Here is a 22177-nt window from a genome sequence, read left to right as displayed (position 1 = left end):
GCCCCTTTCTTTTGTGCCCTGAGACTTGCAGAGAGAGAAAGAGAGAGAGAGAATCCCTGACGGGATTGATGGTCAGCTCCACGCTCTGTCCTTCCTTGCTCCCTCCCCTAGCCAGTCACAGACTCCTCCCAAGGCAGGAGGCAGAGGCTGGGTGAAAGCAGTTGCTCTCAGAATCCCTTTACCTGGCCCTCTGTGGGGTAGGCCAGGCTGTGCCTTTGTCCATTTCTCCAGGAGAGAGTGGGCACCTGGAGTGCCAGGATCCCACCTCCATCCACATGAATGCCATGGAAAGTCCTGAAGGGCAGGAGATGCAGAAGCTGGGGAACAGAGCTTGGGACAACCCTGCTTACAGTGGTCCCCCTTCTCCACATGGGACGCTGAGAATCTGCACCATCTCCAGTGTGGGGCTCCCACGGGCACAACCCAAGAAGCCTGAAGATGGACCCCAAGAGAAGACACAAGGGGCCCTGGTGTCCAGCTGCTGTCTCCATATCTGTCACAGAATCAGAGGTACTGGGTGTGGGGGGGGAGGGCTTCTCTGGGGTATTGGAGCCAGAAATTTTGAGGAGTGAAAAGGTACTGAAGAAGAGGTGAATTCTGTGTCCCTTTGTAACTTGCCTGTGTTGGAGCCTGGCCCCAGGACACACAGGCCAGTCTTATGATCTGCCAGGGGGCACCTGGAACAGTCATTCCTCTGCGGGCCCATTGGGATGCATGGGAATCAGGTTGAGGGAGGACACAGCTGGGATGAGGCCCTAGACCTCCCCACCTGGAACAGGTGCCTAACTTTCATGACTTGGCTCTCTACAACTCTGAGCCCTCACCCATCTGCTTGAGGGAGATTGGAACAGGGCTGGCCTGGTGTGGGAAGAGGAACCAATTCTGTCAGGGGACAAGGGATGGGTAAGGAGATGGGGTGAAGTCCAAGGACAGGTGGGAGGGGTACTGGGGGAAACATGTTGGCATCCCTCCAATACTCTTAGGACTCTGGGGAACAACCCTGACTGAGAACACAGTGGAGAACCGAGAACTGTATGTCAAGACCACCCTGCGGGAGCTTCTGGTGTACACGGTGTTCCTGCTGGACATCTGTCTGTGTGAGTAGCGTCTGCCTCCGTGGACGTCTGTCAGTGGGCGGTATGTGCAACATCTGCATGCACATGTGTGTAGGTGATGCCTGTAGGGCCATGTCCACCTGTGTGAGCAGACTGCACCCTGGGAGCTATGTATATCAACATTCAGCTCCTGTTTATTGCCTTTTCAGCCTAAGGCATTTCTTTGACAAAGAACTTGTCACTGCAATCAGTGAAAGAAGGTGGGTTCATGAAAGTGGTTTTGTACAGAATAACAAGGGGAACCCAGGTTTTAAGTGCAAATTCCTGATATTGACTCAGTAGCACTGTTTTCTGCTGGAAGGTGGAAGTTTTTTACCTTTCTGGAAAGAATGGAAGATCACTCCAAACTCCTTTCTGTTTGTGGTTTTCATGTGGTTAGTTACTGTGCTACATTTGGTCCATGACTCTTTAGGGGCAGGAAGAAGACAATTGTGGCCTTCAAGCTCAGATCCCTGAGAAGAGAGTGAGGATGAAGGGTGAGATGGGGTCCCAGGGGAGAGCCTATCACCCACAGGCAGCTGGGGCAGCTTCTATGAAGCTCTAGCTGTGCACCTGAGCTGGGGAGGTTTGGTATCTGAACTCAGAGAAGCAAGTGGAAAGATCACAGGGAAGCCTATGACAGATAAACTCAAAGGACTGTAGGTGATAATGAAGTTGAGCCATGCAGAGGCTCCTAGGCTGTACAGATGAGGGTAAAACCTTTGTATTCAGTTCCTTTCTTCCTTTAAAAGTTGCATGGCAAGAGGGGTTTTACCTGCTTGCTGGTGGTGCCTGTGTAGTTGTGTGTGTGTGTGTGTGTGTGTGTGTGTGTGTGTGTGTGGTGACTGACGCTCAACCGGGCTGTGGTGCCTCCTTACTTACTCATCCTCAGCAGGCTCTGTGATTTGAGGGTGCACAAATCCTTGGAAAGTGAGATGTAAAGTTCTCATAACAGAGGTGTTGATAGTAAATGTCATCATCTCTGTGAATCATCCCCACTGTGTGGGACCCCTGGGGACTGGACAGATGTACTTGCTTCTGCTGTGTGCTGTGGGGACTCACTGTGCTGGGCAGAGGGGTCTGCTCTGGGGGCTTTCCTCCTACACACAGCACAGTGCAGAGGAGACTGTGTAGGGACAGTGGTCAGACCAGGATTCACATTGTGGGGCCATTGGATTCCTTTCAGAACATGACTGTCAGAGACTCATTTGTTGATGTATTGATTTTCCATTCTAACCCTCTCCTTCCTCACATCCCATGACTGCAGCTGAAATACACAAACAGAGCCTTTTTCTGCACATGACCAAGACATCTAGGTGGAAGCTAGAGTCCTGAAGCCCAGAAGTCCCATCAGCCTATGGTCTCCTCTTCCTAAAAGCTCAATGCACTTGTTAGTGCCAGATGGTCTGTGATTTGCCAAAGTCTAAATCAAAGGCTCAGTCTAATAACTACAGAATCTTGGAGTGAGGTTATAGAATAAGCAGAGAGCTCTTTCCCTATTACCCCTCCTGCGTGGCTTTGCTGATGTCCAAGCGGGCACAGCCTGGGGAGGGTCCATGGGGATTTCACAGTCTCACAGGGAACCCACTTTGCTGTGGGTAGCTCTCTTCCTTTCCATTTATGGAGCTCCTTCTGCTGTGCCAGACATTGAACTGAGGGACAGAGATGACTGATACTTGAGCCTTTACCCAGAGGGCTTCACCTTCTCCTTTTTAGGATTTTCTTCAATCGAGCCATCTACTTTCAATTTACTTTCTGAAGAAATAGCCTTTCAACCATTGGAATGAACATAGTGACCATATTTCTCCTTAGTCATCTGTTCTCCAGCTTAAAAAATGTCTGTTTTCTCAAGAAAGCAGTCATCATAACATGGTGTCCAGGGTGGTATTATGCAGAGATTGAAGGTGTGGGCTCTGAATCTGCACAGATTTGGCTTCAAACACCACACTCTGCCATTTACCATTTGAGAAAACTTGAGCAAGTTGTCTAATTTCTTTGATTGTCAATTTCCTCACCAGTAATTACTTGATCCAATATGATTGTGTGAGTCTTATGTGGGCTACTCTCCATGAAGGCTGAGACTATATTAAAACCCATTTCAGAGTGTTCACCATGCTGGTTTGCCTGTCTCCAGATCTGATCAATTTGATGCCCATTATTGGACAAAATACTCCTTGGGCAATCTGACAGCTAAAACCTGGGATGCTATTACTTCTGGTGAACATTCAAGGAAGTGAACATTCAAGCTGAGAATTGAGAAAGAGGATTTCGCCTCTTGAAAGGAAAATGAAGAGATAAGAAGTTTCTAGGAAGAGAGGTTGGCATGTTGCAAGGCCCAGTAGGGACAGAGGGCACAGTTTAGTGAAGGTGCATCATTGTGGCTGGAGCAGAGATGGGGAGGGGCAGAGAGGTGAAGAGATCAAGGCTGCTGTGTAATCAGGGAAGGCCAGCAAGGGACTGTTTGGGCATGACATGGAAGGGACATGGAAGGGACACTGAAGGGGCCACTGAAGGGTTCAAAGCATAGGAGTGACATGATACATTTGAGTTCTCCTAATTCTGGAGGGAGAAGAAAGTCCTGGGCAGAGAGGTGTCTCTGGGAAATTTGAGAAGGAAAGGTGATGGTCCTGTGCTGAGCACATCAGCGGTATATTTTATTTAACCCTCACAGCATTCTTACCAGGGTCACTGAGTCAGTTTAGTTGATTTAGCGTGCTGGTTAAGCACTGGAGCTCTGAAGTCAGACTGTCTGGGTTCAAGGCCTGGCACTTCCAAGTGTGATCTGAGCAAGTTTGATAATTTCTCTTAGCCTTGGGTAGCGATCACGTCCACCTGATAAGATGGCTGTGATGGTGGAATGAAATAGCCCCCCAATATTGTGCTAAGAATTTAGCATGTCTGTCTGTCTCTCTGGCACATGATAAGTGAGGTCTACTGTGCAGACTATAAATCTGTACTGCAGCATCATGAACCCAGGGAGCAATGGAGGTTAAAGGAAGGAGAAATAACCTGAAAACTTTAAATCTCTGAAAACCTTCAGCTTCTCTGGAGTTGGGATCTTAGTACTCCTTGAAGTCATTTCATTCATTATATGACCTGAAGATGTGCCACTGAACTGCCTTTGACCTTGAGAATTAAAGTCTTCACCCTCAAAATACCAGACTCCCAAGAATGCTGTGAAACTTGGAAAACTTCATATTCTGAGCGTCTTCCAACAAATAGTAAAATAATATTCATGCTAATTCCATCCTTTCCCTGACTCTTCCTTCTTTCAGGTAAATTTTTGGGCATTATGGACCTTGATTATGGTCTCAATAAGTCTATTTTCGCACTCTCCAATATGCTGGCTTCAACATCCTAGCGTCTGCTCCCTGTTCTGTTAGCCTCCCTGAACGCTGCCATCTGCAATTAGGTGATACATTCTCAATGGGGATCAAAGTTACCTAGTTGTATTATGTCACACACCTTCATTTAGAAATCCACCTTAAATACGTTCTCATGTTTCTGAGTATTTTATAAATTTTCATTTTAATGATTATAGTTATACTGCAATTAAATAAAACATTTACATTATTATTTCAATATCTGCCTTTTATGGGTATACACACACATACATACATACACACACAGTTCTTTTTTCACTTTTGTTGATTGTTTCCTTGGGAACTTCCAAAGAGTCAAAATATTAGACCAATAGATAGGATTGTTTCCTTGGTACTAGAGACAAAATGCTATCATTTTGTCTCTATGCCACTACTGCTATCAATTTCATCTTAACCTCATGAAAATTGGATTCTCTCATTCATACCTTTTAGTATTAAATAGGTATAAAATTGTACAATTGCTTTAATTTTCTTGGGTTTTATTACTAATGAGGGTGGATAGTTTCCTTATGTTTTAGAGTATAACACTTATTTTGTGTAAATTGCATAAGACACTCTTTAAGAAGGAAAAGGAGAAGGGAGGGATCATGGAGAAGCTGGACCTCTAGACCCTGGGTAGGGAACCAAGCACCAGGGCTCTCATTTCCAGCACCTGGTTCCTGGGAGCTAAAAGAAAAAACAACACATTTACACATCACCTGGGTAGCAATCTGGCCTAGGATGGGCCCTAGTAGCCTAGCTCAGACAGCCCTACTGACCACATCTCTTCCCCACTATGCTTTAACCCAGGAATTTAGTGGCTATTCAGAGACTGATCTGGCTGAACAGAGCTATCTTTTTTATGCAGGCAATGTGGGGGAACCATCAATCTTCTCACCATAACAATATCACCTGTGCAGCCCTTGAAGTCTCACAAAGAGCTTTCACACCTAGGATCTCATTGCACCCTGACAGCAATCCTGTAAGGGATAGATGCTATTATTTCTATTCTGAAGATAAGGAAAATGTCATTACAAATACAGTTCCTGAGTCGTGGAGTCCATCCTGTCCCAGTATTGCTCAGCAAGGAAAGTGCTAGAGAATGAAAGATCTTCCTGCCTGTCTCTACTCTGCCCCCACACCACCACCATGATATGTAAGGGTTTCCAGCTCTTTCTTTGTCTTTTTGGAAAGAAGAATGGCTATGACCTTTTGCTGAGGAAGGAGACATTGAAGGTCTTTGTATAGAAACAATGGCTACTTGTTTTAGGAGATATCTCAAAGGTTGTTATCTCAAAGGTACACCTGGGACTGGCCTGTGTAAGAGATGCTCTGAGCCAGAACAAGACTGGGTCTGATTACTATGGAGTGGGGAAGAGGGCAGAAACCTTTGGCCTTTGGTGACTCATGTCTGCCCAACAACTAATGTTGACTGGATACTTTTTACCCATTGCTGGCTGTGAAGAAAAGCCTACCTTGATTCGCTCTGCTTCCTTTCAGTGGGTTTCAAGGTTCTATCCACAGTTTGGTAGAATCCTTCATTATTTGGAGAGGATGAAGCAATCTTAGAGATTGGAATAAAATTGTCTTTCTTCCCCCCTTATCCCCCCACTTCAAATCTAGGGATCGCATATACTAGGCAAGTGCTGTACCACTGAGCTACATCCCTAGCCCTTTTTTGGGGGGCGGGGGATGAATTTTTATTTGGCTTCTCACAGTGGTTAGAGCCACTCTGTCTTCAGAACAATCACAGCACAGGAAATGCGTCACTGAGACTGCCCAGAAAAATCTGACCAGCTGAATCTTATTGCTAAAATACACATATTCACAATAACTGACAAATGGTGATGTGCCTCACACAGGAATGTGTTAGCATTTGCAAATCTTCCGACTGTAGCACCAAACCCTCCACCAATCCTTTCCTTCTCATTCATCTGGAAAACCAGACTCAACCTAGTCTCTCTGACCCCCTGACTATTCCTTCAGTTCCCTCTCTCCTTCTCTGAGCAGGAAGCCTCCAGCAACCGTGGCCAACCATGGCTTACTAGTTAAGCCCAGCTTGGCCACTGTGCTTCTTCTCAGGCCTTCAGGGTAAGATGCTTCAGTGAAGCCAACAGTCAACACTCAGACCAGCTCCCTGCTGGGGAAAGAAACCTAGAGGGTCAGATTCATCCATTTGATCAGTTAAATGCAGAAGGATTCATTTTGGTAAAACTTGTTCTCCTTGGAGACACTTCAGTGAGTTGTCTGTGATTTCCAAAGGAAGGTGGAAGGTAGGCATCTGAACTCAGCAAAGGAAGGACTGTGCTGTGGCACCGTGGAGTCCGCCAAAGCCTCCTGGCAATTCTGGGCAGGCTGATGTCTGGGCCACAGCAAGGCCAAGCTTGTCACTGAAGAGCCAATCAAGCTTCTGTCTGGAATTCCACTTTTGCCTTCTGTTCCAAGTAGTTGTGGACACCCTCTGGGGGCTGAGACCGAAGGCAAGGAGTAGCGGTGGGAGGCAGACAGGTTCAGAGCACGCTTCCATTAACAGGGACAGGACACAGGCCTCTCAGCGTCCACGGAGCAATGTGCAAATTACAGTGATGAGCAGAGTGGAACCTCTACCTTGAGCGCAGTATCTCAGGCAAACACAGGGGGGCACCGTCAACAATGCTGCTAAATACACTCGAGTACACAGTCAGATGTTTGTTCGGTAAACAGTAAATGCATAAAATAAATTACCTTGAGAGGGCCATGTTTGCTTCAGACGTGTGGTTAACGCGAGCAGGATGGCTGCCATTCAAAGTATCTTCACAGGAACACGGGGTGTGGGGCTCACACACAAGAGACACCTGTAATCCCAGCAGCTCAGGAGGCCAAAGCAGGAGGATTGCAAATCCAAAGCCAGCCTCAGCAACTTAGCAAGGCCCTAAGCAACTTTGCAAGACCCTGCCTCAAAAAAAATAAATAAATAAAAATAAAAAGGGCTGGGGATATTGCTCAGGAGTAAAGTGCCCCTGGGTTCAGTCCCTAGTGGGATTGAATTAATAAGAAGAAGAAAAATAAGAAGTTGTTATTAAACACCAGGCACTATGCAAAATGAACAAAGCACAGTCCTTATCCCTGAGGAGCACACAACAGGATTACTGGCAGGTATTGAGCATCTGCTGTTTTCCATACAATTTAAAGATATCATCTTTAACTTCACAACTTGTAAGAAAGTTACTATATTTCTTTCCTTATAGCTGAGAAAGCTGAAATTCAGAGGCTAAGTTTATATTGTAAGTGGCAGAACTGGGATTTGAACCTAGGTTCTGTCTGGCTTGAAATTTATGCTCATTTGATGACACCAAGTTCATTTGGGGCCATCTTCCTCAATAGAACTTTTTGAGGATAGAAATCATGATACATAGCAAGGTATTTTGTACAATTGGAGATTTTGAACAATGTCTGTTTAACATATATAAGAAGTCTGTAATAATTCACATTCATAAACTGATAATTTTGTCTATTACATATCAAAATGTGGAGTATTTGAAATAGTTTGGGCTTCACAAAATAGTGATGGAAAGCATCTCTCATTTATGTTCACTCCCACCTACATATAATTACTGTTTCAGCATAAATTACAGACATAATGCTTCATTATTCCTAAATACCTTAAGGTGTACCTTTGCACAAAGTACAAAATTTGCAAAAATAAGAATTAACAAGGAAGAGAGGGTATTTAGATAGAAAGAAGGTGTTAAATAAGTACTAAACCAAGTTTAGACCCTCACTTTAAAGGGTTTTAAGTTTCCTTCTTGATCTTACCAATTCAATGTATTTTAATCAGAGTTACAAAGAAGTATGAATACTGAATTTCCATGTGTCAAGAAGCATTTGACCAGGTAAATTTATCTTAGAAGGCCAATTATCTTAGAAACCATAATCTTTACTGTCTTGAGTAATGATTGTAGATATTATGCCTCCATAAATTATTGATAGCCCTCCAGAGCAATGTTAATTCTGGACATTTAACTTGGAATCAGAGATGAAAAAAGGCTATCACGATGAATACCATCTATTGGTCATTCACGAGGTTTAATCAGCCTATGTCATTAGGAAAAGTTCAGTTCAGTTCATAGTTGCTGTGTGATCTCTCAGCAGACAGAAGTTAAGTTTCCTGTGGGAACCCACTTTTCAGATCCAGAAAACACCATTTTCCAGATCCTAAGGCCAGATGTGAGTTAGAGAGAAGTGAAGGTGGTATGTCTGAACTTTGTTAACAGAGTGGAGTGGGGAAATGTGAAATAGTGCTTTCTTCTTTGTTGATTCCCTGGACCCCCAGCCTGCAAGAAGTATGATGTTAAGTACCAAATCAGGGTTCATTCTTTGCCCCCCGCATTTCCTTCAAGATTATAGACAAACTCCTATCCACCCCAGTTGTTCCCTTTCCAATGGGATGGTGACAGAAAATATGGCACAAGATCTGATAAAGAAAATTCTTGAAGGGAATTGCTCACAAGAGGCTGATAAATACTACATTAAACATTTTCATATATATTTCATATATATATGTATATATATATATTCATATATGTATGTATGTATATATATATATATATAAAATGTTATATGTTATATGTTAGCAAAGTTCAGACATACCACCTTCACTTCTCTTCTCTCTAACTCACATCTGGCCTTAGTATCTGGAGAATGGTCGTTTTCTGGATGTGAAAAGTGGATTCCCACAGGAAACTTAACTTCTGTCTGCTGAGAGATCACACAGCAATTATGAACTGAACTAAACTTTTCCTAATGACATAGGCTGATTAAACCTCGTGAATGACCAATAGATGGTATTCATTGTGATAGCCTTTTTTCATCTCTGATTCATATATATATATATATGATATATATATATATATATCCTACTCTTCACCCAGATTTCCCAGATATGAGTATTTTACACACACACACACACACACACACATACACACACACACACCATTACTTTTAAGAGTAAATTGCAGCCCGACATACTTGTGCATGCTTGTAATCCCAGTGGCTCGAGAGGCTGAGACAGGAGGATCATGAGTTCAAAGCCAGAACAAAAGTGAGGCACTAAGCAACTCAGTGAGACCCTGTCTCTAAATAAAATACAAAATAGGGCTGAGATGTGATTCAGTGGTTAAATGCCTCTGAATTTAATCCCCGGTACCCACCACCATCAAAAAGAGTAAATTGCAGCTAAAATGTTCCATTATTCTTAAATACCTTAAAGTATATTTTTAAAACCGAGAATGTTCGGGCTGGGGTTATGGCTCAGTGGCAGAGTGCTTGCCTGTCTCATGTGAGGCACTGGGTTCAATCCTCAGCATCACATACAAACGAATAAACAAAATAAAGATATTGTGTCCATGTGTAACTAAAAAATACTTTTAAAAACTGAGACTATGCTCTTATCAAAGACAAGAAATTATCATTTATCCATCATTGTTATCTAATGAATAGAACGTATTGCAGTTTCACTAATTAATAGCTATTAAAGCAAAAGAAAAAATTATAGTCCAAGATCCATTATAGGATCTCATATTACATTTAATTTTTATTGTTGTTTATCCCCTTTTAAGGTTGAGAAGTCCTTACCCTTTCTATGTCTTTCATGACCTAGCCCTCAAATTTTGAGTAATAAAATAAACAACAATAACAAATTACAACCCATGGTGAGGGGAAGCCAAGAATTCATGAGTTCAAACTGATACACATAAATGAATAAGGAGCAAGGGAAATTCTTTCTCAAAATAATGCCAACTAATTAATTCAGAAGGAATAATGGATTGAAAAAAATCACTATTTGGTAATCATATTAATAATAATCAAAGTTATCAATAGACTTTCATCTAGTAGGTAAAATATTAGTGAGTAAGAGGATATCTACATGGTATATCCACAAAATGCATATTAACCATAAAATGAAAAATCATAATTTGCCACTAGAGAAACCTGGTAGACCCTATCTTAAAAAGGGATCAAAGTTAACTTCCCCAGTAAGGAGACAAACAAATAATATGTCCCTCCTGATGTGATGCTCTGAGAAGGACACAATATTACCTGTATGACACTCCTTCTTAAAATGTGTAAGTTAAATTTAATCATAAGGAAGAGCCAAACAAACCAAAATTGAGAGACAATCTATGAAATAAGTGATATATTCTCTTCAAATCCTCTCTTTTAACCAGGAATCCTGGGGAGGGTCCCTTGAGAGATCTACTTTAGGCACATGGGACTGGGTGTGGGCTTATGAGCAGTTGAGGGAGATCCAGGTCTTTTTAATCTGGGATGTTCTGAGTCCCTCTCTCAGGAGACAAATGTGCCCATCAGGATGCACTAGCCATGCCTGCTGCTCCCATAATTGCAGAGTCACTGACTCAAGAAGCCAGGAGACCACATCTGTATTGTAAACTTAAGAAAAAAAAAGTGTTGTATTGTAAAGTGTTTGGCCAGAGTTTTGGAGTGATCTAGAATTTGGAGACACTTCCAAAAGGCATAAAGAAAAGAAAAATAAAAGGAAGCACCATCCAAAGCAGATGACGGAAATATCTTGCCTCTGGGGAGTAAATATTAGGAATTAAATTGAATCAGGAGAGAAAAGTGAAATTCTAAGATGGCAATATCAAGGGAGAGTTACTGAGTGGAGTTCAGTCTCTCTGAGGTGAGTTGGGAGGAGAAGAGGAGCCTTGTGGCCTTACCCTTCCCTAATGCATTCCCTAGTTTCCCCCAGAGCCACCATCAGCCTCCCCAGCTATCTCTAAGTGTAGGTAGGTAGCACCTCTGTTCCAAGGGCAGTGGGCTTTCCTGTCACCTCTGGGGAATGGAGATGGGAACTATGAGAATGACACATTCTCTGGGGTTGTTTTCTAGTGACCTATGGGATGACAAGCTCCAGTGCCTATTACTACACCAAAGTGATGTCTGATCTCTTCCTACATACCCCGTCAGATACTGGAGTCTCCTTCCAGGACATCAGCAGCATGGCAGACTTCTGGGATGTGAGTATGAAATTGCCTCCTGTCTATCTTCTGCTTTTCAATGGCCTGAAATCACAGGCCAGAGCATGGGGATGCCAGACACCAGACAATGGACCATATGCTCAAAGATAAGGTCAATCAGGAATCAGGCTGAGTCATGAGTTAGGCTGGAGTTGAGGTGGAGGTGAGTGAGGGATCGGCATGTTGATAAGGGAACGAATCAGAGGTTAGACCAGAATTGGGGGTGAGAGGGTGGGCTGAACCTCAAAATGCATTTTACACATAGAGTCAACTCAGGATCTGGTCAAGGTCCCTGGATCAACTGGTCAGTTGAGGGCTCAAACAAAAGACACCAGAGACTAACTGGTGACCAGAGAGTCAGGATGAAAATCAGTAATCAGGAGAAGGCTGGGTCAGCCCAACCTAGCCTGTGGTCCAGTTTGCCCAGGGCCCACTCCTCGACAGTCTGTACTGGACCAAGTGGTACAACAACCAGAGCCTGGGCCACGGCTCACACTCCTTCATCTACTATGAGAACCTGCTCCTGGGGGTCCCAAGGCTGCGGCAGCTGCGGGTTCGCAATGATTCCTGTGTGGTGCATGAGGACTTCCGTGACGACATTTTGAGCTGCTATGATGTCTACTCTCCAGACAAAGAAGAGCAACTCCCCTTTGGGCTCCTCAATGGCACAGCGTGAGTGAGCCCCCAGCCAAGGCCATAGGGCTGCCCCTCTGAACCTGACATCATCTCAAGGAGTGGGAACCACTTCTGCCAAGGCTTCAAGAGCCTTAGGGGTTTACACTTCAGGGGACTTGATGGGCGTCTCCCTGAGTCCCAAGTGCAAACTGTAAGGACATTGGTGTGTGTCACTCAGGCATAGAGGAGACAGACTAGCAGATAGTCTGTAGCCTCTGAACCTCTTTCCACAGAAAGGTCACAATTACACTGACCCTTCTCTGCAGGCAGTCCCCACAGGGAAAGCATCTCAGTGCAGAAGTCCCTTGGGAGTGTGATGAAGGGGTGAAGTTGACACTGTCACAAAAGTCTTGGCTGGAGAACCCAGCCCTTGAGACTCAAGGGGGAGAAACAGGAGGTTTCAGATGAATGAGATGAAGGAAGTAGAAGAAGGGGATGGACAGGACAGAATGGGGAGGAAATAGGGGTCCAGCTTAGAAATTTGAGGTGGTAGAATGGGGAATCTGTGGGTCAAACAGCCATGAGAGCAGTAAGAATCTTTTCTGTATTTACAGTCAAGGTGCTTCCCTTATAGAGACTGCTCTGGTTTGGGCAAAAGTGGAACTTGTCTTTGTCATTGAAAAAATAGTGGAAAATGAGGAGATTTACATTTGAGTTTCCATTCTGTCACTATATAGCTACTTATCTTGGAAAACTCTAAATCTCAGTTTCCTCTTCTGTAAAATGTGGATAATAATTACTCCCTTCTCACTTCTTGTTGTTATTAGAATCAACCAAAATAATATGTGTGAAATACATATTGTATAATGTATATATATCGTGTTATATATACATGCATACACATATACATATGTACACACATAGTGTGTGCATAGATATATGATGTATATGGAAGTGTAAGGCCCAGAAAATCATAACGTGTTACCATCATCTTGGAGATGAGCTTTTGGGCTGGCTCAGACTCTCTTTGCTCAGATGGCTTTTTCTGTGGCAGGTGGACATACCACTCCCAGGAGGAGTTGGGGGGCTCCTCCCACTGGGGGAGGCTCACAAGCTACAGCGGAGGTGGCTACTACTTGGACCTTCCAGTGTCTCGACAGGCTAGTGCAGAGGCACTTCGGAACCTTCAGGAGGGGCTGTGGCTGGACAGAGGCACTCGGGTGGTCTTCATTGACTTCTCTGTCTACAATGCCAACATCAATCTTTTCTGTGTTCTGAGGTGGGCCCTTTTGCCTGGCTGCTGGTCCCTGTGTGCTATGCTTGAGATCCTTCCCTAAATATAGGCCTTGGATAGATGTGGGAAGGAGGGGATATAGGAGGAATTTTCCCAGTCTACCCCCAGTCTCTGCTCCCCTACAGACTAGTGGTAGAGTTCCCAGCCACAGGAGGTGCCATTCCATCCTGGCAAATTCGCACAGTTAAGCTGATTCGCTATGTGAGCAACTGGGACTTCTTCATCGTTGGCTGTGAGATCATCTTCTGCATCTTCATCTTATACTATGTGGTGGAGGAAATCCTGGAGCTCCACATGCACCGGCTTCACTACCTCAGCAGCATCTGGAATGTACTGGACCTTGTGGTCATTTTGGTGAGGGACAAATGTTTGGGACATGGAACATACTGGGGAAGGAGGGGCATACGTCTTGGTGGGAGCTCCAAGTTCTTCCTTTTGAAGACTGAGCCCTCCTTCTGAGTTCGGGTCAAATCACTGTGCCACAGCTCCCTGGGTGAGAGGGTGAGGTTCCCCTGACTCAGCCCTTGGGGGACCCTATCTCCTACATGTCCTCTCCTCTCCTATGGTCTAGGCCTCTGCTTTTTACACACTTGATATTCTTTCCTCTCCTGTTTTTTGCCCTTATGACCTGTCCCCCTGAAAGCCCTGCCTTTTCTTTTCTGTTCAAATATTCTGCTCCTTCATTTTCATCTATAAACTGATCAAGGTTTGAAAGTGATGGGGGTGGGAGAAATATTTTTCTTGACTCTGGTTCCCTGTGGCCTTATACATTTGCCACTGGCCCTAAAGCCTTCTCTCGGGCTTTAGAACACTCAAATTGCTCTCAATCACCCTCTCTGGCTTTATCTAAACCTGAGCTAGTGAACACCTCAGCAGGGAGGGGTGTTTCTAGCCCACCTGTCTTAACTGCCCCATCTCTCTTGTGGGACCTCACCTTTGAACTTCCCTTGAGACTCCCTGACAACCCCTTGATCCCTTTGTGACAGCTTTCCATTATGGCCATGGGTTTCCACATGTTCCGAACCCTGGAGGTGAATCGGCTGATGGGTAAGCTCCTGCAGCAGCCAAACACATATGCTGACTTTGAGTTCCTGGCCTTCTGGCAGACACAGTACAACAACATGAATGCTGTCAATCTTTTCTTTGCTTGGATCAAGGTACATGGGGCTCTCCTCTCCCAGACCTGCCTTAGGGCACTTACTCTCCCCTCCTTAATACCTATCTCATTTGTTAATTTCTGTGTCCTCCATAGTTCCCCTGGGATGGGCTTTTTTTTTAAAAAAACATTTTTCACTTTTCTTCACCACTGCATTTGTCATGGCTTTTGCAGATATTCAAGTACATCAGCTTCAACAAAACCATGACCCAGCTCTCATCTACACTAGCCCGTTGTGCCAAGGACATCCTAGGCTTTGCCGTCATGTTCTTCATTGTTTTCTTTGCTTATGCCCAGCTTGGCTACCTGCTTTTTGGGACTCAAGTGGAAAACTTTAGCACTTTCATCAAGTGCATGTGTGTATCCCACTCTTCACCCTCTGCCCTTCACCTTCCAGCTCCTTGGGGAAAATGGGGGACACATGTGGGCATGTCTCTCCTTAAGGTGTCTGGGTTAAAGTCTCAAGAAGCCCAGGTGAATGCTCAAGTAATTTACTAACCTGTTTTGTATCAGATTGGGTCAGAGGTGGAGTGATGGGTCTGTCTGAAGTTAGTTAAGTGGGATAGGATATGGATTGGAGCTAGAGTTTGTTTAGGCTCTGGGTGAAGCCCAGACTTGGTCTCTCAGTTTCACTCAGTTTCGGATAATTCTTGGGGACTTTGACTACAATGCTATCAACAATGCCAACCGCATCCTGGGCCCTGCCTACTTTGTCACCTACGTCTTCTTCGTCTTCTTTGTGCTCTTGGTGAGGATCCCCCTGGGGGATACGGGTGGTAACATAGGGAGCATCCAGGGTAGAGTTTTGACCCCTTCTGTACTCTACTCAGGATTATGATGGGTTATTACTTTAATCAAGGACAGAGAGTGCATGTGTGCATGTGGTGGGGGACATTCCTTTGAACCTTCCCAGAGCTGGCTAATGTGGTCAGCATGTCCAACATAGTCAGGAGGTTTTCTTCCCTGAAGAAAAATCAAACTCCTACCCTCCAAGGATGGAAAAGGAGAGGGAATTGCCTCCTGAGAAGTAGCTGCCCCAGAAGCTTCTATGCCTATTTTCCCAAGATGATCCTTCCTTTGGAGACCTTTTATTGCTTTTACTGATTTCTACTGTCATGATTTGGTGGTTGTTTTCTCTCCCTGCCAACTGGGAAATATCTGGGATCTAGATTTGATTTTTATTAACATGGTCAGCAAGTCTGTCTGTCTGTCTGTCTGTCTGTCTCTCTCTCTCTCTCTCTCCCCACTAACTCTCTTCTTCCTCCTCTACTACTTCTTCTTCTCCCTCCTCCTTCCAACCTCCTCCTCCTCCCCCTTCTTCCCTTCTTTTCCTTCCCTTCTCCTTCTCCTCCTTCTTTTTCTTTCAGTTCTAGGGATAAAACCCAGGGCCTTGTACATGCTAGGCAAGTGGTCTGCCTCTGAACTGTGTCCTAAGCCCCAGAAGTTTCTTTGTTTGATCAATCACTGGGGATACAGACACCAATTGGGGAATAGATGGTAAAGAGAGCACAGTTCTACTCTCATCTCGAGAAGAAGTTCCTAGCTTCAACAAGTGGCATGTTGGAGTATCTGTGTCAGAAAGATTATGCAGCAACTGAGAATGAGAATGCTGGGTTGATGAGGGAGCAAGATCCATCCCTAACAGAAATGTGCTGAAAGGCTGGGCTCTCCGACCCTGAGAGGCAGGGTGGGCTACAAAGCTGAGGTTGGGACCATTGGGCCCTTTAGAACATGTGTCTGTGGCATGAGTTCAATGTTTTTAATGGGTCTGAGGGTAAGGACCCATGTCCCCACTTTATCCTCCAGAACATGTTCCTAGCTATCATCAATGACACATACTCAGAAGTCAAGGAGGAGTTGGCTGGACAGAAGGATGAGTTGCAACTTTCTGACCTCCTAAAACAGGTGACTATGCAGTCTCCTTGAGTTCCTCTCTGCATCTGCCTCTGTGAATGATCTATTTCTGGCGGTCATAGAAGCCTATGCTGCCCTTTTGACTTTTCCCTGAAAGCCTGACATATTTTGGGTGGAGGAGGAATCCAAGGATGATGAGATGTCTATGGGGACTTTTGCCTGTTTCCTTTCCCTTTCAGAGCTACAACAAGACCCTCCTACGGCTGCGTCTGAAGAAGGAACGGGTTTCAGATGTACAGAAGGTTCTGCAGGGTGGAGAACAGGAGATCCAGTTTGAGGATTTCACCAAAACCTTGAGGGAGTGAGCAACCAGGCATTCAATCTTCTTTATTTTGGTCAATAAGTTCTTGATTATCAACTATACATCTTTTGTCTATAAGCTTTTAGCCTTGGTCTGTGGGCCTCTGACCTTTGCCCATGGGTTTTTATCCTTACCTTCAGAATTGTTTTCTTTCAGAGACCAAGGTATCTGGCCATAGTCTATAACATCCTGGACCTTTCTGAACAACTCTTGGTGTAAAACAACATAATTCCTCATTATTGTACAAATGCCTCATTCCACAAAACATTGAACAAACACATTGGGAATACCAGTAGTGGACCAGGAACTGAGTAGGGGACAACATAACTAAATGAGACAAAGCCTTTGTCCTGTAGGAGCTAATAGACATATAGGAAAATAAATCAAATCACAGAAGTGACATGAAAAGAGAGGGCACATGGAGAAAAGAGAGTTACCAATTCTATTTAGGCTTAACGGTCGGCTTCCTGGAAGAGGTTATTTCTTAATAAAGTTTTGGAGGATGGATAGCTTGTGAGTGGACAAGAAGAGGAAGGTCTTCTGAGACATTAAGTCATATACACAGGCATAGGAGTGTGAAACTAAGAATTCATAGAAGAGAAATAAGTAGCTGAGCATTGCTAAGATTTCAAATAAAAGGTGGGTTATAGTAGGAGATGAGGTCAGAGAAATGGGCAAGGGCCACTTTGGGAAAGGCCTTGAACATCAAATCTATCCACACACTGGGATGCCCAGGAGAGATTTTTAAGCAGGGAAGGGGTATATCTAGACTTGCATTTTATTTTACTTATTTTTTTGAGACAGAGTCTCACTATGTTGCCTAGACTCCTATCAAACTTGTGGACTCAAGTAATCCTCCTACTTCAGCTTCACAAGTATCTGGGACTATAGGCATGAGCCACCATAGATAGCTATTAGACCTGTGTTTTAAAATGTTAGTTACTCTAGTTGTATATTGAAGGATGATGGATTTCAGGAGCAGGAAGTAAAGGGAAGCTGGGCATAGGGAGTAGCCGATTGTTTAGAGGCAAAGAGATGTGGCAATAACCCCCATAGGAGATCATGAGGCCCTAAATCTAGTCATCAGGAGTCAGGGCAGGAAGAAGAAATCGATTCAAGCAATTTATTGGAGGTAAAATTGCTAGATTTGAGGGATTCTGGCTTTCCTGTGTGATCCTCTTCATTCCCAGAAAGCAAGACTCAGTCAAGACTCTCCTTTTTTTTGGGTGGTGGTGGTGGTAGCGGTGCTGGGGATGGAAACCAGGGCCTCACAAATGCTAGGCAAGTGCTCTATCACTGAGCCACACAACCCCAGCCTTAGAGATCAAGACTCTAACTAGAGACTAATAAAAGGGTAAGGAATCCATAGTTGAGTGATCACACCCTCAACAAGACAGAAGTCATTTCATGATCCTGTTCTCCTCAGACTTGGGCATGCAGAGCATGAGATCACTGAGCTCACAGCTGCCTTCGCCAGGTTCGACCAGGATGGGAATCACATTCTGGATGAGAAGGAGCAGGAACAAATGCGACAGGACCTGGAGGAGGAGAGAGTGAGCAGGGCTGGCTGGTGGGGAGTCAGTATAAGGATGTTGCTCCCCTTCCTCTCTCCCCAACACGCCTGGATCACAAACCCAAACTGAAAATGTTCCCATAGATGAGCAGGAAAGAGCTCTCGAGAATAGTGATTCTCATACTGTTGCACATTATATATCCCGAGGAACCTTTAAAAATCCTTATACTCAGGCCACACATTCTAGACCAATTAGATCAGAGGCTGTGGGAGTGAGGCCCATACTTCAATACTTTCTAGAGTTTTCTAGGTGATTTCAATGCATAACCAAGGTTGAGAACAAGTACTGTAAAACAAAGACTTAGGAAAAATGGACCAGTTGCCCTGACAATTCCCTCTGAAGATCTGCTTCTTCCTTGGGATTTTCAGTTCCTCAGCTGTTCCTACTCAGCCTGCTCCATCCCTATCCGCTATAGACTAAAAAAATCAAGGCCAGGGTGATAGCAGCCCAGAGAGAAAGGATGAAAAATTTTGGTACTGTCTCTCCTCTCCGGAATGGAGTTGGATTCTAGTGAACACCTCAATTAAGATTTTGAAGAGCTCACATTTTGTTTCTTTGGGAAGTGACTCCCTCTCCAGAAGTTAATCCAGCACCATCCTGACCCTATTGTCTCCAGTTTGGGAGGGAAGAGGGATAGAAAGAACTGAAGCCCAGAGCTCATTAGAGCAGGTAATAGAATAGGAGCTGATGCCTTCCCAGAATCATCTTATCCCCTCTAACCTCTGACTTCCTGATCAGGTGGCCCTCAGTGCTGAGATTGAAAACCTGGGTCAGGCAACTGTGCAGAGCCCAATGAGCAAGTTGGGCCCAGAGGCTGCTAGAGCAGAAGGCTGGGTTTGCGGAGAAGAATTCTACTTGTACGTGAATCCAGGAGCCCAGGGTAGCTGTGTCTGTAATATCCTATGTTGAGTTTCTTTCCACAACTTCCAATTCCCTGTCCTAGTCCAGGGAGAACTTTTGCTTCCCTGTGATTCTCCCTACAAGGTTGGGCAACACCTTCCTTATTCCCATTCAAATACACATCATTCTGTTATTTCTGTCCCTGTAGACACCCATCTCCCCAATGATCTGCTCCCTTGGTCACTCTTCAATCCTTCACAGGCTCACAAGGAGAGTTCTGCAGCTGGAGACTGTTCTGGAGGGAGTTGTGTCTCAGGTTGATGCTGTAGGCTCAAAGCTGAAGATGCTAGAGAGGAAGGAGTGGCTGACTCCCTCCCCAGCAGTGGTGAGTGGCCCGTGATCTGGGTCCTCTAAGTTCTCCAGAGATGAATGCTACTATCTTTTCCCACTCATTTAGGGGTGGGGAGACTTTTTGTGTATGTGTGTGTCTGTCTGTGACACTGGGGATTGAACCCAGGGGTGTTTTACTACAGAGCTATATACCCAGACATTTTTTAAATTTTATTTTGAGACAGGGTCTTATTCAGTTTCCCAAACTGGTCTTAAATTTGGGATCCTTTTGCTTCAGCTTTCCCAAACACTGAGATTACAGACATGGGCCACCATACCCAGCTCCTCAGTGGTGGAAAGTGTAGAACATTTTTGAAAGACCTATGTTTTCAGGGTCCTAGGGAAACATGTTCATAGTTGTCAGCATATCAGGGGAGGTGATGATGTAGGAAAGGTTTGCAAGTTGTTGCCCTGGCCTAAGGCCTGCCTTGGCCTCTAAGCAAGGTCTGTCTTTAAGTCTGTTTTGCTTGCGTAACAATCATAGACTAGGTGGCTTGCAAACAACAGAAATATATTTCCCACAATTTGGGAGGCCAAGAATTCTAAGATTAAGGTGGTAGCCGATTTAGTATCTGGTGAGGGCTTGCTTCTTGGTTCATAGATTGCTGTGCCCTCACATGGTAGAAGGAACAAGAGAAACTCTCCCCACCCTTTTTTTTTTCGGTATCAGGGACTGAACACAGGGTTGCTTAACCATGGAGCCATATCCCTAGTCCTTATTTATTTATTTTTAAACTTTGAGACAGGGCCTTGTTAAATTGCTTAGGACCTTGATAAGTTGCTGAGGCTGGTTTTGATCTTGCAAACCTTCTGCCTTAGCCTCCCAAGCCCTGGAATTACAGTTGTGCCCCACTGCACCCAGCTGGGAACTCTCTTTTATAAGGGCACTAATCCCCTTCATGAGGGTTCAACATTAATCATTTACCAAAGGTCTCACCTCCTAATACCATCACATTAGGGGCTAGCATTTCAATATATGAATTTTGTGAAACAAAAACATTCAGTCTCTAGCAGTCTGGATTATCTGTAATCAGATCCAGAGAAAAGAAAGGTGGGAAACATATTGTTCCTTAAGATAACTTATTTCTTTTTATTCCAACAGGAGGATCAAGCAATTTGGGAACAACTGCAGCTAGCTACAGCTGTGACTCCAGCCCCATAGGAAGTCCAGGAGAATGGAGGAGGGGTCCTAAAGCATCAGTAGCAGGCTCCTCTCTCTCTCTCTCTGTCTCCGCAGAGGCTTCTTCTCTACATGCTCTCCACTTCTAGGGCAGTAGGTCCCACATGGATGCTGCTGAGTCCCACCCTTTACCTGGCCTCTTCAGCCAATGTTACTGTGTGTAGCTGGGCATCATGTTTAGGTTTTTGATTCAGTGTTTCTGTGTGTAGCCACATAGCTTTGTGAAATGACATTTCCAACTGGGCTTCTTACTGCATGTACACTTAGCTCTGCAATAGTAATAAAACCATGTCAATAACAAACAGGATAAAGGAATGGAGGGTAAGGACTCTCCCTAAGCACCTAGACAGACATGATTTGTGAAAAAGATAGAAGCCAAGAGAGTAGGTTGTGTCTAGCTGTACTTGCTAGTAAATCTTACTCTTATTTGTGCATCTAGATCTCTATTGCTAGCATCCATGGGTTTCTTGTATTCCCCTATAGAGTTTCCATGTAAAAGAGAAGGGGGAGCCTTAGAGGTGAGTAGACTCTGATGAGGTAATATTCCAAAATTGCAGAGTTATTAGAGTGGTGCTCTGCCATAGCAAAGTCAACAAAGGCTTTTCCAGAGAATTCTGCCTCTTGGAGTTCCACTTAACACTGGGAATTGAGGGGGCTGTAATTCAGAAGATGAAATGGAGCCTGAAGGGAATTCGGCAAGAAAATGACCTCAGGATTCAGACATCTCTGGAATATGTGTTAGACTCTGATTCTATTTTTCCATAGGATAATGTGGGTTTCCCAGGTGACTATCAATAAAACTCTTTCAGAAGACCAGGTTTTGTATTTGCTTCTGGGACTATAGCAGTAAGAAAAGAGTTTGGAACTGCAAGCCATTATATGCTTGGTCTAGGACATGTTCATATTCTCTTGAAAGTATGGGGTAGGAGCAGTAACAACATGAAGGAGATGGGCTGCCTCAGGAGTCCTGAAATAAGAACTTTTGGCTTGTAGCAATGTTTTGAAATGGAGGATACTATGATTGTTCCATATGGAAGAATTGAGACAGATGACTTAGGGAGACCCAGTTCTCAGTGGGGAAAAAGTCAGATTAAGAGGGGTTGGAGGTGGGGGTAGCTTGCATGTATGTTTGTGCATGCAGAGGGACAATGACTAGGGATAAGGCAAGAAACCCCTACACTAAGATTCTGAGTGACCATGATCCTATATCCTGAGACTTGTAACTCTTCCCTTTCTTGTGACCTTTACCCTTATTCATTTTACACCTTACATTGCTTCCCAGTCACTTTTTCTCATTCAACCCCCTCCCCATCTCTGTTCTCCCATCCCACTAAGTACTCTATACACCTAGGAAACTTATGAAATTGTTAAATGCAATTAAAACAACCAGAGTATATCCTCAACCCTAAAAAGTTACGTTTCAAGCTCCCTTCAAAAAAGG

General features: G+C 44.4%; 1 protein-coding gene across 1 annotated transcript; it reads left to right on the top strand.

The window, feature by feature from the left end:
* Window positions 1–236: 236 nt before the first annotated feature.
* On the top strand, window positions 237–20718 carry PKD2L1 (polycystin 2 like 1, transient receptor potential cation channel; the record flags this gene model as incomplete). The annotated part of the gene is made up of 15 exons (XM_081268105.1): window positions 237–510; window positions 984–1097; window positions 11345–11472; window positions 11891–12144; window positions 13142–13366; window positions 13507–13735; window positions 14368–14538; window positions 14712–14893; window positions 15165–15285; window positions 16344–16442; window positions 16631–16752; window positions 18179–18305; window positions 19065–19183; window positions 19428–19551; window positions 20659–20718. The coding sequence occupies exons 1-15, from the start codon at window positions 276–278 to the stop codon at window positions 20716–20718; spliced, it is 2310 nt and encodes a 769-aa protein (XP_081124231.1). The 5' UTR covers window positions 237–275.
* Window positions 20719–22177: the final 1459 nt, after the last annotated feature.

This window comes from Spermophilus citellus, assembly GCF_964194105.1.
Source record: "Spermophilus citellus genome assembly, chromosome: 15".
NCBI classification, from domain to species: Eukaryota; Metazoa; Chordata; class Mammalia; order Rodentia; family Sciuridae; genus Spermophilus; species Spermophilus citellus.
Note: the sequence above shows the minus strand (reverse complement) of the source record. Positions and strands in the feature narration are given on the sequence as shown.